This window comes from Diceros bicornis, chromosome 22, assembly GCF_020826845.1.
Source record: "Diceros bicornis minor isolate mBicDic1 chromosome 22, mDicBic1.mat.cur, whole genome shotgun sequence".
Classification (NCBI taxonomy): domain Eukaryota; kingdom Metazoa; phylum Chordata; class Mammalia; order Perissodactyla; family Rhinocerotidae; genus Diceros; species Diceros bicornis.
In genome coordinates this window covers 37,732,569-37,749,305 of record NC_080761.1, presented here as the reverse complement: position 1 = coordinate 37,749,305, position 16,737 = coordinate 37,732,569, and the positions used below count along the sequence as shown (strand labels likewise).

Below are 16,737 nucleotides of genomic sequence, written 5' to 3'. Positions count from 1 at the left end.
CCATGGAATATAAGAGTGTATCCATCTTCCATGAATATTTCAAGCAACTACGGTACATGGAGAAAAACTAATAGACACAATGCCATGATTATTTTGAAGTTCCTTTCTTTGGTCTACAGGGAATTTGTCAATTCCATTTGATAGCAGTGATTTATTAACTTTTTGGAGTTTTCATAGTGCATTTTGTTTGCTTAATTTCACGATACACTCAACTCTCTTTGGAATAAAAATTACACATTGAAATGTTCTAAAAGTCATTTAAATTAGTTTTACTTTGAGATTGGTGGTGGTGGGTGGAATGTGATTTAGTGATCAGTATAATCAGAAGCACATTATGATGTCACAAACCCAAGATTGAGAGAGAGATTTTGCTTACCTTGAATTTGTATCATTTCAGCTTTCTCTTTATGGTTCTGCAGTGGTGTGCAGGGACCACCCCTCTTTCCTAGTGGATTGCTAAGCCAGCATTTACTTAAAAAAACTGCAAGAGCAGAAGGTGTGGGGTCAAAAGATCTGGCTTCTAGTCCAGCTCTGTCTCCTAGCTGCTCTATGATCTCCCACCACGTTTCCAAATCTTTTTGCTATAATTTTCTTTAAGGCAGGGAAGTAATCCTTGTCTAGTGTAACTCCTACATATCTTGTAAGGGGCAATGTAGAAGCACAAGAAAAATGTAAGGGATTAGAGCATCACATGATATTTTAGAGTTAGATGATACTTAGTGATCATCTGGCCCACCTTTCACTTACAGAAGAGTGAAAACGAGCCCCAGAAAGGGGAGATGAGTTAGGCACCATTACAAGGCTCAGTATTGTGACCTGCCTTTAGGAAATTTATCATGAAAATACATGAATAAAGTAAATTAGCCAAATTCAGCCCTTGGGTTGGCCCCCAATTATCAGTCTTCAAGGTTTAGCTTATCAAGTGCCCACCAAAAAAATACAATTGCAAAATTATAAATATATAAATTGAGTATACTCTTCAAACTCACATCATGGGTCTAATTTGATGTGAAATTCCGAGTTAGGACGAGAAATTACACTAAGCACTGACAAACCTGAGAATATCACTGGCAGAATTCGCCTGCTCCGTCACATGAGTCTACCATCAATGTGGTTGAGAAAGTACTTTTGGGGGTAGAATAGTCAATTTGTGTGTTACCTGGTGACTGGTTTAACACACAGAATTGTGTTCTCCTGAAAGATCTGCCCTTGAGTTTTTGTTTGAGTCTCAACACGACATGTCCTTTAGTAAAGGTGTGTCTTGTTATCATTTCATTCCAGTAGATGGTGACACAAGAACCCATGCTGAAGGCTGCCTTGCCTCTCTTTGCCAGATTCACAGTCAGCAATGGACTGCAGACCAAGCCCGGGGTGTTTGAGATCACACTGGAGACTGTGGACAGAGCCTTACCCGTGGTGACCAGGAACAAGGGGCTGAGACTGGCCGAAGGGACCATAAGCCTGCTTTCCCCTGACCTCCTTCAGCTGACCGACCCTGACACTCCGGTGCAGAACCTCACCTTCCTTTTGGCCCAGCTCCCCCAACATGGCCAGCTCTACCTGCGGGGGACAGTGCTGCTTCGACACAATTTCACTCAGCAGGATGTGGACAGCAGGAATGTCGCCTATCAGCACTTGGGAGGGGACTCTCAGACTGACTGCTTTACGTTTGTGGCCACAGATGGGACAAACCAAGGCTTCATTGTGGATGGGAGAGTGTGGCAAGAACCTGTCTCATTCACTATCCAGGCAAGTATGCCAAACGCACAGTTCATTGCCAGAGGTGTGCAGAAGACGACAAGAACCATTTCCTTATTTCTTTCCTTCTTTCACACAGATATGTACTGTGCTCTGTCTACAGCATGTCAGGCGCGAAGCAAGGTGCCCAGCATGTTAATATGAACAAAATGGATGTGGTCCCTGCATACGGGCTAATGACTGACTGTAAAAGTCAGTGGTAGCACAGAAGGGAACAAGACCATGGGCCCTGGAGTCAGACACACCCGGCAACTTCTGCTTTGCCTTATATTAGCTGTGTGACGTTAAAATAATTCTTTAATCTGATTCTACTTTTCCTTCTTTGAAAATCATGCCTTACAGCACTGTGGTGAGAATTAAATAAGATTAGGTATTCAAGACACTAGCATATTGCCTGAAGTATATTAGCTAGTCAATATCTGATAACTATAATAACATATCTAGCTGTACTCTATTATAATATCTAACTATACTGGTATTATGATGATGCTTATTGGTCCATGTCATCTATTGGCATTTTGATGATTTTCAATTAAACATATGAAAACTTACAAGGCAGCAGCAATATTATACATGTAATAATGATGAGGAAAATAATTGTAGCAGCTACAATTTTTGGAGTGTTAACTGTAGTTCAGACCCACTTTACATAAATCTCATTTAAGTCTCATGAAAATCCTATGACGTAAGTTTTACTATCTCCATTTTATAGATGTTCAGAAGGTCAGAAGTTAAATAATTTGTTCAAATGCACATAAAGACCTCAAGTCTTTCTGATCCCAAATTCTACGTCCTTTCTATGGCACCACACTGCCACATTTGTGTTGACTATTATGATGATTCTTGGAGGGCAAAATGTGTTTTTCTTTTTTTAGTCAAAACACATCAAGTACGCTCTGGCTCTCAAAGTCTGGAATCCACTCTCCTTGGATATAATTCACCCTGTTCTACACACTTCCACCAACAGCAGAAAAGATATAAATCTGTCTCTTATTTCAAGATATGTTCTGATTATGTAAAATAATCATAATTTTCCCCTGCTCTTTAGTCTCTGTATTAGTCACAGTTCTCCAGAGAAGTAGAACCAATAGGATTTATTTAAATATATGTATACAGTCATGCATCACTTAACAATGGGTATATGTTCTGAGAAATGTGTCGTTAGATGATTTTGTCATTGTATGAACATCGTAGAGTGTACTTACACAAACCTAGATGGTATAGCCTACTACACGCCTAGGCTATATATACTAAATTCATGGGACTACCATTGTATAGGTGGTCCATTGTTGACTGAAATGTGGTTATGTGGCACATGACTATATATATATATAGAGAGAGAGAGAGGTTTATTTTTCAGGAATTGGCTCATGCAATTGTGGGGTCTGACAAGTCCAAAATCCGCATAGCAGGCCAGCAGCCTATAAATTCCAGCAGGAGTTGACGTTACAGTCTTGAGTCCAATGACAGTCTGGAGGCAGAATTCCTTCCTCTTCAAGGGACCTCAGTCTTTTCTCTTAAGGCCTTCAACTAATTAGATGAAGCCCACCCACATTATGGAGGATAACCTACTTTACTCAAAGTCTACTGATTTAAATGTTAATCACGTCTAAAAAATGCCTTCACAGCAACATCTAGCCGGATGTTTGACCAAACAACTGGGCATCGCAACCCAGCTAAAGTTGACATATAAAATTAACCATCACAGTCTCTGTCTAAGGCAGGATCTGAGTAGAAATGTGGGGAGTCATGATAACATTAAGTGGGTACCAGATGAATCTTTGACACTAGGGAGGTCCAGAAAATGTAATGCAACTAAGATGCACTGGGAGAAGAGAGAAGGTATTGATATCATTGGTACAGTAGGTAAGAAGTAACTGGTACATAGTAAAAATTATTGTGTTTTTTTATTATATGTTGCAATTTTTATTAGTCCCATCCTACTCTTCAGTCTATTAATATCTTTTCCTGACTCCTGACTCCGCCTTCTAGGTAGAGAAATGTCACTGTGCTGTCCAACCAGGGAAAATTTTATGGGTCTCTTTGGTTGCAGATTTGTAGGAGATATCAACTCTAAGTACGGGCATAAGAGTTCTTTCCTATACTCCAGAGTAGAGAAGGAAAAGGGGGTAGAGGTTAGAGAAAGTATCAGAACTTCAATCAGGTCTCTTTCAACACAAATCCTCAACTTAGAGAGCATGGTTATTGTAAGAGAGTTATCTTTTGGAAGTTGTAGAATTTACTGATAGGAAAATGTGGAATACCTGTTGTCAAAGTTCACAAGGTTTTCTTTGCCAAAAAAAAGAAAATCATTGTGTGTAAAAACGTTACAGAGCCAGCGCTGATGGCCTAGCGGTTAAAGTTTGGCATACTCCACTTTGGCGGCCCAGAGTCAGTTCCCAGTTGTGGAACCACACCCCCCTACCGTCAGTAGCCATGCTGTGGTGGTGGCTCACATAGAAGAACCAGACGAACTTACAACTGTACACAACAATGCACTGGGGCTTCGGGGAGAAAAAAAGAAGAAAAAGAGGGGAAGATTGGCAATGGATGTTAGCTTAAGGAGAATCTTCCCCTGCAAAAAAAATAACCTTGCAAAGAAAGCCTCAAACTTTCTCCTGTAATTTCCCCAAACTCCCTGGTCTCTCTGAGCAGAGAGGCCAGCAGTTCAGGAAAGATGGCCCCTTTAGTCTCTTGCCTTCAGGAGCTTTTTCTGGCAAGACAATACGATGACCACCACTGAGTGATGAACTGGTCCAACATAAGTCTCCCAAGCATGAGTGTACTGCTCCTATGGCCTCAACCTGGGTAACCAACGGCAAAGCTACTAGATGGAACAAGCCAAAACACAGGTGCCTTTTACTGATACCAGAAGGCACTAATCCAACATTCATTCTGTAGGAAATCATGTCTGTCTGACCAAGATACTGCAATATTGCTACAATGATTCCTGTAATCTTCCTTAAAAGGGGACCGGGCTGCAAGTGAGGGAGAAAGGACCAGCATCACAGCTTTCTGGTTTAGGCGTGTCTGAGATGATTTTCAGTAAATCCAACACAAGTTATCTTAAAGACATAGCCTTCTTTTTCAAAACAGTTGTCTTGTACTCCAATATTTTAAAATGCTTCTGGTATACTGAGTCAGAACAATTGCTTTTTTTTTTTTAATTTTTTAATTTTTTTATTATTTTTTGCGAGGAAGATCAGCCCTGAGCTAACATCCATGCTAATCCTCCTCTTTTTTGCTGAGGAAGATGGGCTCTGAGCTAGCATCTATTGCCAATCCTCTTCCTTTTCTCCCCCCAAAGCCCTGGTAGATAGTTGTATGACATAGTTGCACATCCTTCTAGTTGCTGTATGTGGGATGTGCCCTCAGCATGGCTGGAGAAGCGGTGCATCAGTGCGTGCCCAGGATCCGAACCCAGGCCGCCAGTAGCGGAGCGTGCACACTTAACCGCTAAGCCACGGGGCTGGCCCAGAAGAATTGCTTTTGAGGAAACTAGAAGTTTAATAAAACTAGGATACATTTTAGCACAAGTATGATCAAAGACACAACAGGGAACCATATAACCAAAGTTTAAATATTAACATTTTTTTAAAACAAATGATGGCAGCAGGCATTTATTCCTTTTATAACACTTTTGTTTTTAAGGAAAATATAGCATTAAAAAAAAAACACCCACCTACATTCAGCTATTTATCAACTTTGAGGCTTTCTTACATGGCTTGGAGTATTTTTATTTTTCCTCTCCTGCCGTTCACCATCCCTCCTGCTGGCCACCATGATTAGCCACTCAAAGACAACCGTCGTTGGCGGCTTCCTTCCATTCTTTTATTCTGCACAATAAAAAACTGGGATGATATTGTATGTACTATTATGTAGATTGCCTGTCTCTACTCTTCATTATGTTATGAAAATTTCCTCGTGTCATTAAATCTTCCTTGAAAACATAATTTTTTTTTCTTTTTACTGAGGAAGATTAGCCCTGAGTTAACATCTGTGGCAGTCTTCCTCTATTTTGTATGTGGATGACCGTCACGGCATGGCTGGTGAGTGTTGTAGGTCTGCATCCGGGATCCAAACCCACGACCCTGAGCTGCTGAAGTGGAGTGCGCCAAACTTAACCACTAGGCCATGGGGCCAGCCCCAAAAGCATAATTTCTAACGGCTGCATAGCACTCAGTCTCAGGTAGAGAGGGTTTATAAATCCCCTGTTGGACTTTTATGTTTTATGGAATTTTTTGTTAATCGCTGTTACAAATTATATTTTAGTGAACATCCATATATGCATGTTTGTGTACACATCTAATTATTTATGTAGGATATACTCAAAAAAGTGAAAGTTTTGGATCAAAGTATATGCACATTTTTAATATACATATTTGGCAATTTTCTTTCCAGAAAATTCTCACTAATTTTCACTCCTAGCAGCAAAATATAAAAATGTCTGTTTCTCCAAACATTAATCAACATGATTTATGATTATGTTTGTTAATACAAAAGAACCTTGCCAACTTGAGAGGAAAAAAATTTGGTTGTTAGAAAATTCCATACAGAAATACACAAAGGAGTAATGGTAATTTTTCCCCACCCTAAGACAAATGAACAGATTTGTGTGGATACTCCCAGAATTTTGTCTATGTCTATATGAACATATATATGTATGTGTTTTGAGCAAAAATGGTAGTATAGTAGCATCCTAGTCTGCAACTTGCTGTTTGTTTTTTTTTTTTTTTTACCAGTTAACACTAAGTTGTGGAAATTTTTCATTATCAATTCATCCTACTTATTCTTTTTAATAGCTGCATTGTAGTTTATTATATCATCATGTGCAAAAAATACACATGGTCCTTTCATTGACATTAATTCTTTGCTAGGGTGGACTAAGATTTACAATAGGATCATTTTTGGGTAAATGAAGTTAAGAATTGAGTGTTAGGAGGGAGAGGAATGAAGGTGGTGTTCTGGTACCTGCTTTTAGCATCAGTGGTGAATTATGCTAATCCATCCAACTGCTCCATCCCTACGCTACAACGGTCGATTGCAGGAGGGACCTGAATGAGGCCCTTGGTAGTGTTTCAACCTGTACTCCTCTTCCCACTCATGAATAATTGACTACCCACCATCTTTACAAATTGAGTTCACCTGGCTAGTTACCTGATTCTCATCCTCAATGAAACAAATTCACAAATACCTGTAAAGAATCACCTTTCACTTTTTTCTTGCCAAGGTATTTTTATTTTTCTCCAACATTTTTGCCATTTGAACAAAGACGTGCCTAAAAAATGTTCTATGTATTTGCAAACCCTTACAAGTCTGTTTCTGTAAATCATCAAACACCGGAAAAATGGGGAAATCCTTCTGTGAGGCTAACCCTAAGTTTGCAATACAATTCTTGGGTCAGTTTTAATGTATTCGTTCAACAAATATTCCTTGAACTTCGTATGGTTCAGGCACTGTGCCAGGTGCAGGGGGGAATAGACGGGGGGAAAAAGATATGATGTTCGCCCCCAAGGAGCTATGTCCTAATGGGGGAGTCAGACAATGGACAAATAAAGCTGGGTCAAGGTTACAATGGCAAGTTGGCCTCTGTTCCAGGCACTATGATATTTGTTGAGGATATTGTGAACAAGACAGTCCGTAGCAGAAATTGACAAATGAGGAAGATAAGGAATCTGAAATTCTGGAGACTTTGTTCTTGTTGAACCATTAAGACCGAATGTGACGTGGGGACGAGAAGCCTTTGTATAACGTTGTATGTAATTATTGACGATCCAGGTGAACCAGTGGGACAAAACAGCCCCCCACATCACACGCTTGCATTCCCCTTCTCAAGTGGGGCTCCTGAAGAACGGCTGCTATGGGATTTACATCACTTCCCGCGTGTTGAAGGCATCAGATCCTGACACCGATGATGATCAGATCATCTTTAAGATTTTACGAGGCCCCCAACACGGACATCTGGAGAACACAGCAACAGGTACCGCCTTCCTTAATCCTTGTAATTGCTCATTTCAAAATATCCAGTGGCTGGCAATGCTAGAGAGTAATTTAATTAAGTGCAGGCCCATTTGGTAAACACTCCCCAGGGCTTCCTGATAGATGCGGTTTATAAATCAATATCGGTGCTAAAGAGGATATGCTGCTGAGCTCTCCTAAATTCATCACGAGTGGGAGAACCAAATGCTGATACACAGCTGCCTATTGTTCACAGCATTCTTCTTCAACAGCCAGATTGTAATATATTCAGAGGAACACACAGTGTCAGGACCAAATTCATGTTTGTGACTCGTTTATTTTCTATCATGAATTCTAAATGATGTCAGTTCATTTAAAAATTGTTTTTATTTTCTGTTGTATTGGTTTTTCTGAATTGTATACTATTTCTACTTTATGAAGACAATGATCAAAATATATCACTAACCAGGATGGCACAGAATTACAGATTTTATTACTGTATCTTTCTTCCTCTATTTTCACATTTTCTTTAAAGCACAAGATTTCTGAGACAAAGTAATTTTAAAGCCTAATTTAAGTTTATTAAATTTGAGTTTTAAGATACTTGCAATAATGTTAATTTCTTTAAAAACTACACTTTGGCTGTTTTTAAAGCTGTGTTTAAAATAAAATAGCCATATGATTTTATCAGCTCTTTTTTAATATTTTATTTGATTTCTCATGAAATTCATTGATTTCTTTTCTGTAGGTGAATTTATCCATGAGAAGTTTAGCCAAAAGGACTTAAACAGTAAGACCATTCTTTACATCATAAACCCATCTTTGGAAGTAAATTCAGATATCATGGAATTTCAAATCATGGACCCCACAGGGAACTCAGCTGCTCCTCAAATGTAAATTATTTTGCGTATTTAATTCTCTTGCATATCATGTCCAGAATATACCTGATTAGGAAAGTGAAGTGTTCTTTTTCAAACAGGATCTAAGAGGATAAATTGACAGACTATTTTAGAAGCTCATGGAATTTACTTTGGAGAGGGATTTTTCTATCACTGCCTAATGATGGGAAAGCCAGTAGCTTTACAGATTACAGAAACATTAAAAAGTTCAGGTGTATAGTGTTAGGTCTCTGATTTTGTGCATGTAAATGCATAGACTTTGACACACAGAGAGGCTTTTTTTTTTTTAATAATTTTACTTATTTATTTTTCCCCCAAAGCTCCAGTCGATAGTTGTATGTCATAGCTGCACATCCTTCTAGTTGCTGTATGTGGGACGCAGCCCCAGCATGCCCGGGATCTGAACCCTGGCCGCCAGCAGCGGAGCGCACGCACTTAACCGCTAAGCCACGGCCAGCCTGAGGGGCGTCTGTCTTGACGATTCACTAGCATCCAGGCCTGAGCTTGCAGGCTCGTGTACAAATCCTGCAGCAAGAGGCCGCTCTAGGACTGTTAGTAACCATCATCTTCTAAAATACCTAGAGCCAGGAAGAAGGAGGTAGTCAGGAAGGGTTAGCAAAACATCTTCTCTTTCCCTCACAGAAAACAAAGGAAACAAAATGATTACTGGTGACTGCCTTTGTAAGTTAATAAACCTATCATAGGTAAGATGAAAAACATGTAAGGAGGAAAATAGACTTGGGGAGGTATTAAGTGACGCTTAGAAGTTTTGTAAAGTGTATGTACCCTCAGAATAACAAGATTAACACAATTAACAGACCGTAGTAATTTCACTGACTGGTCCCTATTCTAGACTTTTATTGAATGTAGACCTTGAATAATTTACTGGCTATCAGATGATCACAGAAAGGTTAATCATAGTTGTGCTGTGCTCCTTGTGCTGTGTTTTTTCTTTGCTTTTAAATTTGATACCTTTCCCAGTCAACTCAAAGAAAAGTTGTACATTTATCCTAGTTTTTGTATTCACCATATCCTAGTCAAACTATACACCATAAGTGAGTACAGCCCCTTTATGGGCCTTTTATGACAGAATAATGGACAAAGGAAGAAAAGAAAACTGAGAAATCCTCCACTGCACTCCTCATTCTTGCTTTTTCTTTCCAATCCTGAATTGTAATCCCAACACTTGCCAGCAGAGGTCTCTGTAGTCATTGTTAGAAAAAATGGCATCCTTCTCTTAACAAAACACCTTCCGGGGGCCCACCTCCACTGCTCTGAGAAAGTGTTATACCTGGCCCAGATTTATTACCTCCACAGATTTTTATTGAGTGGCTACTATATGCCAGGTTCAGAGTACTAGAAGCTGGGAAGAAGGTGTGAGCAAGGGAGACCTGGCCACTGACATTAAAATATAACCATGAGATTATAAAACTAAAACGGATGACCACTACTCATTACACTCCTGTTGCCTAAGAGAAATGATTCTTTAAAATTACGGTATTTATAGAAAACACATTAACTCCTTGCAATTTCAGATAAACATCTTTTAATTTTCAAGAAAATGTAAAAAAAAAAAAAAATCCTGCTCCAAAAATATTAACAAATTGATTTTACTTGCTTTTTAATAGTTCGACTAAAAAACACAAGACTGTTGATCAGACTTGCTACTGGCCCAATGCTGACCGCTAGTTCTCCATATGTGAACACAGCCTAGCTGATAAAGAATTTTTTTTCTCAGCAATGGCACTAGATTGATTTTGTTTCATTCACATGCCCTTTTCATTCCTCGTTATTACCAAGGACGTTGCTTTTGAACATGATTTATGTTTTTAAATAATCCTCACATTCATAGGAGAATCATAGAAGAATTTATAACCTTCCTTGAGGCTATTTTAAATAGGCTCCTGCTTGTGTTGGTTATCAATTTTCATGTACCTGTGCTGAAGATGTTTCTAATACAGCTTGAAATGATTGGAACCGATGGAGCAAAATGATGCAAAATATGCCTACCAAGGGTTAGTCCAAAAATAATTTTTATTTGATTCTGACATGTATTATTTTCTTCAGAGCAGGCAGAGGGAGGTAGAAATTACTCAGCATTTATCTTCATAATTTTTAAATGGTATAGTTGTCCCCAGCCTCATTTGTAAGTAGATGTTTTTGGAACAAGAAGCACGTTTTTTCAGTAAGAAACGATGTTATGAATAACATCGCCTTCCCAAGACAGCCAGCAAGAACTTAGTTATATATTCTATATAAATCACAGGCATGTGAATATAATTGTTTTCTGCTCTTTTTCATTTCTCTTCATCTAATCATCACAACTACCTATGAGTTAGGTACCATCCTAATCCAGAATTTACAGATGAGGAAACTGAGGCACAGACATAGGAAGTGACTTTTCCAAGCTCCTGCAGCTAATTAGTGAAGGAGCTAGGATTCAGGCCCATGGTTTTCCTACTGCACTAAGGAACTTCTTGCCCACTGTTAACAACTGTGCTAAAACTGGCCTAAAGGGAAAGAAGCAGCAGACTTATCTCCCTACTTTCCCTCCAGATATTGGCCACCGAGGCAGCAAGAATGGAGAAATACTTACTCTTCAAAGACCATAAGTTTTAGTTGTTTTTTTGAAATGTAAATTACAGGTATTAATATTAGTGTGCACCCCATGTCTAACACTCTGAGAATTATGATACAGATAGTAAACAATAAACCACTAAGATTAGAGCCAAAGAACAGGGTTTGAGCCTTGGCTCTGCCATTGACCTAGGGGATAGTTCAAGCCTTAGTTTATCTTATCTGTCAAATGGGGGCAGGACCAAGATTTGTTTAGAGAAACAAATGAGGTAAAATATTCAAAAGCGTCTTGTATATTTAAAGTCCTTAACAAATGTAACTTGTGGTAGTGATTACTATTGTCGTTCATTCACGTGGGTACAAAGAGTGACTGTTTGAAGAAGTATTCCGGAGACATTCGGTGGCCAGCTAAAGCCCATCTCTAATTAGAAATTGATTCTGGGATGATTCACAAAGTGAACAATCAATATGCTTGTCAATCAATAAGCTAAATGCTGTGTAACTTTGTGTTCTTGTTTTGCTTAGACAGAGTTAATAGATTAATGTATTAATAATATTATTAGTATTCCGCATATTTGAAGGAGTGAAAACCTTCTGTAATAAAGCTATAGGGAGTGTTGGGTGCAATCTGGAGCAGAAAGGAGGCTCTTCCAAAGAACAAGAAAGACCCATGTTCATTGGGAATGTCCCAGAATCTTGATTGCTAGTAAGTTTTTGCTATGGCAGCATCTCTATAGAATGTCAATCTTGAAGGGTCAATAGATATTCCATTAGAAAAGGGGTTAGGAAATCTTGATTTAATCAAGTTATTGCTAGCCAGCTAGCTTGCATGCTGTTTAGCTGCGTCACATCCCCGAATCATGCAGATGCTTGTATGGATGGGGAATCTCTGAGAGAGGGACATAGTGTGCAGCGTATCTCAACCTAATTTGACTATTGAACAACCACCACCTCGCCCCAGGATAGCTCATGGAACAAGTTGTTCATGGAATGCATTTGGGACATGTGTTATTGTGGATGGAAATTATTTTATACACTGAAATCCATGGAAATTTGCATAAAGATTTAGATTTGGCTAAGTGCCTACATTTCATTGTGCTAGGTGCTTTTATACATGTTCATATATGTTGTCTAATTTAATCTGCAAAATAGAATCCTCTGAGGGTGATAAGGAAATCAGGCTCAAAGCAATTAAGTAATTGGCCAGAAGTCACTAAGTGAATGAGTGGCAGAGCCCAAAATGAACCCTGACCTCCCAACCTCAAAATGAGCGCTCATCTGATTGGCTCCTGCCTCGGCATGACTCACTCACAAGCTCATCTCTGTTCTCCGGTCCAGCTTGAATCTCAGGATGATCTGCAGAAATCCCAAAGTCACGCAGGACCCACATCATTCATCAAAAACACCTTTGCAGACCGCAGAATGTAGCCAACTTCTGACCAAGGCAGTTTCTTGACACATCTTCTATGTTGACCTCTTTCTGGTACCCGCTGAAAAAAAAAGTGAACTTCAAAAGAAACGTTGACCGGGGCTGGAGTTCTTCATAACTCAGTGGCTGTGTTTCCAGCTGTTGCATGATTCCAAGCTCTCTGATTCTTCTCCGCCCCCGGCTACCCTCATTCTAGCCATTGTATTATTCATTCTTGGCCTTAAAAGAGAAGAGACAAAAGAAATCAAAAAGAACAGGAATTTCTAACAAGCGAACTTTGCAATGTTTTAGCAACTTTTATGAAACACCTTGTAGGGGAAGAGGTTGAATCTGTTGGCTAGGTAAAGCTTTCCCATTACCTGCAAGCCAGAAGTTAAAAGTATTTGTCTCCAGACTAGATCTCAGAAAGGTCAGAGGAAGGAAGGGGAAATAGCACTTATTAAGCACCCACTGTGTACAGGTGCTTTGTACATATTAATCAATTTTAATTTTCATCATTTGACGTGAGTATAATTCTCCTCATTTTAAAGGTAATGAAAACTGAGGCCCAGAGAGACTAACTGACCATAATCACACACTAATAAGTGGTTGCAAGATGTGTCTGACTTCAAAGCACTTGTTTTGGGGACTCATTCTGCTGCCTCCTGGCTCAACACTGTTTCCCCATTATCATGAGAGAAAGACAAAATGAAAACACAGGTGTTCATAGCATTAGATTATGGAGCTTAATAGCATCCTCTTTGAATTGATAAGCCTTAAATTGAATACTTGGAAAAATATTTTTTTAACATTTCAATTTTCTTAAGTCATATGCTACTTGATTATAAATGATCTACATATAAGAATAATTTTTTCACAATTTTAGCTCCTATAAAAACTTTCGCTGAGAAGCTCAAAATACTTAATGAGTATTCATTAAGGTTCATTTAACCCTTTGAAGTACAGACTCACCATTATTACACTTTGGGAAGTGAGGGAAGGGAGGCCTACGGAGGCTAAGCACCTTTGTCACACACTCTTGTTAACCTAGTTAATGTCCCAAATCCCCAACTGGAGTTTTAATCCCAAGTGTTTCTTTCAGGTCATTGTTCCTTCATATAAATGAATCAAGTAGCCACAAAATAAAATATCAAAAAGTATATATTTTTGACTCTACCTCAACACTATTGACATTTGGGGCCAGATAATCCTTTGTCATGGGGCAAGGCTGGGGGATGGGTGGGGTGGATGTCCCGTGCCTTGTAGGATGCAGCATCCCTGGCCTCTACTCACTAGATGCCGGTATCACCCACCTCCCAATTGTGACAATCAAAGCTGTCTCTAGACATAGCCAAATGTTGAGAACCATGCAAGTGCCTTAAAAAATAGTATATATGTATGGTACATATGTGTGTTAAGAAGTCATGCTTTATGGTAGAATGTTCTTTTATCAATGCCATCTTTCTCTCTACTCTAGTCCAATAATAGTCAAAGAATCCAGGGCTAGAAAGTCAAGGCTAGAAAGAACATGTAAGGATCATCTAGCCTAGCATTTTTTCAAATTTTATGTAATTCAAATTGTGTGTGTGTAATTTCAAATTGTGTAAATTCATATAATGTTAATAGGGCTGGGGAGAAAAAAAGTTTCGGTGGCCAGCTTAGCTTGGGAAACAGTGAGCTAAACAAGATTCAGTCAGTCATTTAACAAATATTTATTGAGCGCTTACCATGTCCTATCACTCTACAAGAGACTTGGGAAGACATCAGGGAACCAAAGACCCCTGCTTACTCGGAGCATACATAGTATCTAAGTAAATTAAATAGTATATGATCCGTGATACATACTTTGGAATATGAAAAAGTTAGTCAGGATAAGGGGGATCACAGATGCTGGACTTTGGGGATGGATTGCAACTTTAAATTGGGTGTTTAAACTGCTTTTCCTGTGCCTGACCTGGAGTTAGTGAATGGCAGAGGGACTAGAAACATCATGACTTCTAATCCAGTTTAATTTCCACTACTCCGTCCTACGTCTTCCACTCACATGGTGGTTGTTGGAAACCACAATTTAGTTTTCACATTAAATCAAATATTCTATAGCAGTGAGTACCCCCAAAATCACCTAAAGAAGTGTTTCTCAACTGGGGATGAGTTTCCCCCCAAGGGACATTTGGAAATGTCTGGAAACAGTGTTTTTTGTTTTTCCTGTTTTGTTTTGTGAGGAAGATCAGCCCTGAGCTAACATCCATGCCAATCCTCCTCTTTTTGCTGAGGAAGACTGGCCCTGAGCTAACATCCGTGCTGATCTTCCTCCACTTGATGCAGGATGCTGCCACAGCATGGCCTGACAAATGGTGCGTCGGTGCGCGCCTGGGATCCGAACCTGGGCCGCCAGCAGTGGAGTGCACGCACTTAACTGCCACGCCATGGGGCCGGCCCTGGAAATAGTTTTGATTGTCATAATTGGAGGGCAGTGGTGCAACTGCATCTGGTGGGTCGAGACCAGGGATGCTGCTAAACATCGTATAATGCACAGGACAGCCTCCCACAGCAAAGAATTATCTGGTCTCAAATGTCAAGAGTGTCAATGTTCAGAAACCTGACTTAGGGGTTTAAGGAGTTCTCACCTCCTGCCAAATGACTTGAAACGATTGCCATATGAGTTTTGCACAGTGTCCGTAAACTTCATTTCTGACCTTGAATAAGCTTTACTCAACGGTAATAAGAGAAAGGAGGGATCATTAAAATGTGAAGAGTTGAACCAACCCTTGTCTACATGACACATCCAGAACGTTCCAAATTTCTCTCATGGGCTCCTGCATCTGGTTATCTACATGATGCCAAGCATACAGCTGTGTGGCTTCTTGCAGGGAGAATTCCCAAATGATTGACTACATCTCTTACTTTTCTTCCAGGTGTTTGTGTAGAGTTTAAGCAACCACAGTCTCAGTGTAGAAAGATGTTCTCAAATACGATACTGCAAAAAAACAAAAAACACATTCAAAACATGTGTTGCAAATATCCTGTAGGTATGGAAGTGCTTTGCAATTTAAATATTTTTCTGGAGATCATATAGCCTGGCTTAAATTTCATGGCTTTTCAATAGATCTTTATTATTTGTAGTGAATAGTTTTAAGAAAATAAAATAGAACATTGTGTAATGACAACCTTAACCTCTAAGCATTATGGAGCATTCTAATGGTGTATCAGGGAAATGCATGCACTTTCCCAAACACCAAGACCCTTTATGCTTTGAAGCTGAACAGCACTCTGCATGATCCCCTTATGGATCTAGATAGGCAATCAGATTGCGTTTAGCTTTAGGATGTGAGGTCACCTGGATCTGCGGAGTGACATTGATGAATTTTTGCTTGTCAGGGTCAGCATTTGCAATGGATGGATTCTCAGAAGACTGGACATTGAAACTCATTTGAACCTCACTGAGACTAAGCTGAAATCCATCCATATTTATCTATTTCACTCATTCCCACCGCTCTCCTTTCCTTCTTGTTTCTTCTTTCTGTCTTTTCCCCTAACCCCTCTTGCTGTTTTTTTTCTTCCTTTCTCATTTAGCTGGATCCTTCAGGAATTTTTTGCAACATGTTATTTCTATTGGCATTTATAATGTCCTCGTTGCTTGTTATCTTGTGATTCTTTAAGCATAGTCTTTTATTTCTTTATTTCTTGATCTGTTCCATGCCAAATTTTTTTTTCTTTTTTTTTTTTTATTATCCCTTTCACTCTCCTCCCTCCCCCCTTCCCCTCTGGTAACCACCAATCCAATCTCTGTCCCTATGTGTTTGTTTATTGTTGTTATTATCTACTACTTAATGAAGGAAATCATACGGTATTTGACCTTCTCCCTCTGACTTATTTCACTTTGCATTATACCCTCAATGTCCATCCATGTTGTCACAAATGCCTGGATTTCATCGTTTCTTATGGCTGAGTAGTATTCCATTGTGTATATGTACCACAGCTTCTTTATCCATTCGTCCCTTGATGGGCACTTAGGTTGCTTCCAAGTCTTGGCTATTGTGTATAACGCTGCAATGAACACAGGGGTGCATGTACCTTTACAAATTGGTGTTTTCAAGTTCTTTGGATAAATACCCAACAGTGGAATAGCTGGATCAT

The 16,737-nt window shown here is 39.3% G+C and overlaps 1 protein-coding gene across 8 annotated transcripts in view; it reads left to right on the top strand.

Annotated features, from left to right (window-relative positions):
- Positions 1-16,737, top strand: part of FREM1 (FRAS1 related extracellular matrix 1) — a 152,016-nt gene that overhangs the window by 108,554 nt on the left and 26,725 nt on the right. For 4 of the 8 annotated variants that reach the window (XM_058565808.1, XM_058565807.1, XM_058565809.1 and 1 more), the window contains 3 exons: positions 1,335-1,749; positions 7,537-7,738; positions 8,465-8,609. In XM_058565808.1, coding sequence (XP_058421791.1) covers positions 1,335-1,749; positions 7,537-7,738; positions 8,465-8,609 — 762 coding nt within the window. Of the gene's footprint in view, positions 1-1,281; positions 1,750-7,536; positions 7,739-8,464; positions 8,610-16,737 lie in introns of those variants that run through there. The other 4 variants (XM_058565815.1, XM_058565816.1, XM_058565811.1 and 1 more) reach the window with 4 other exon arrangements.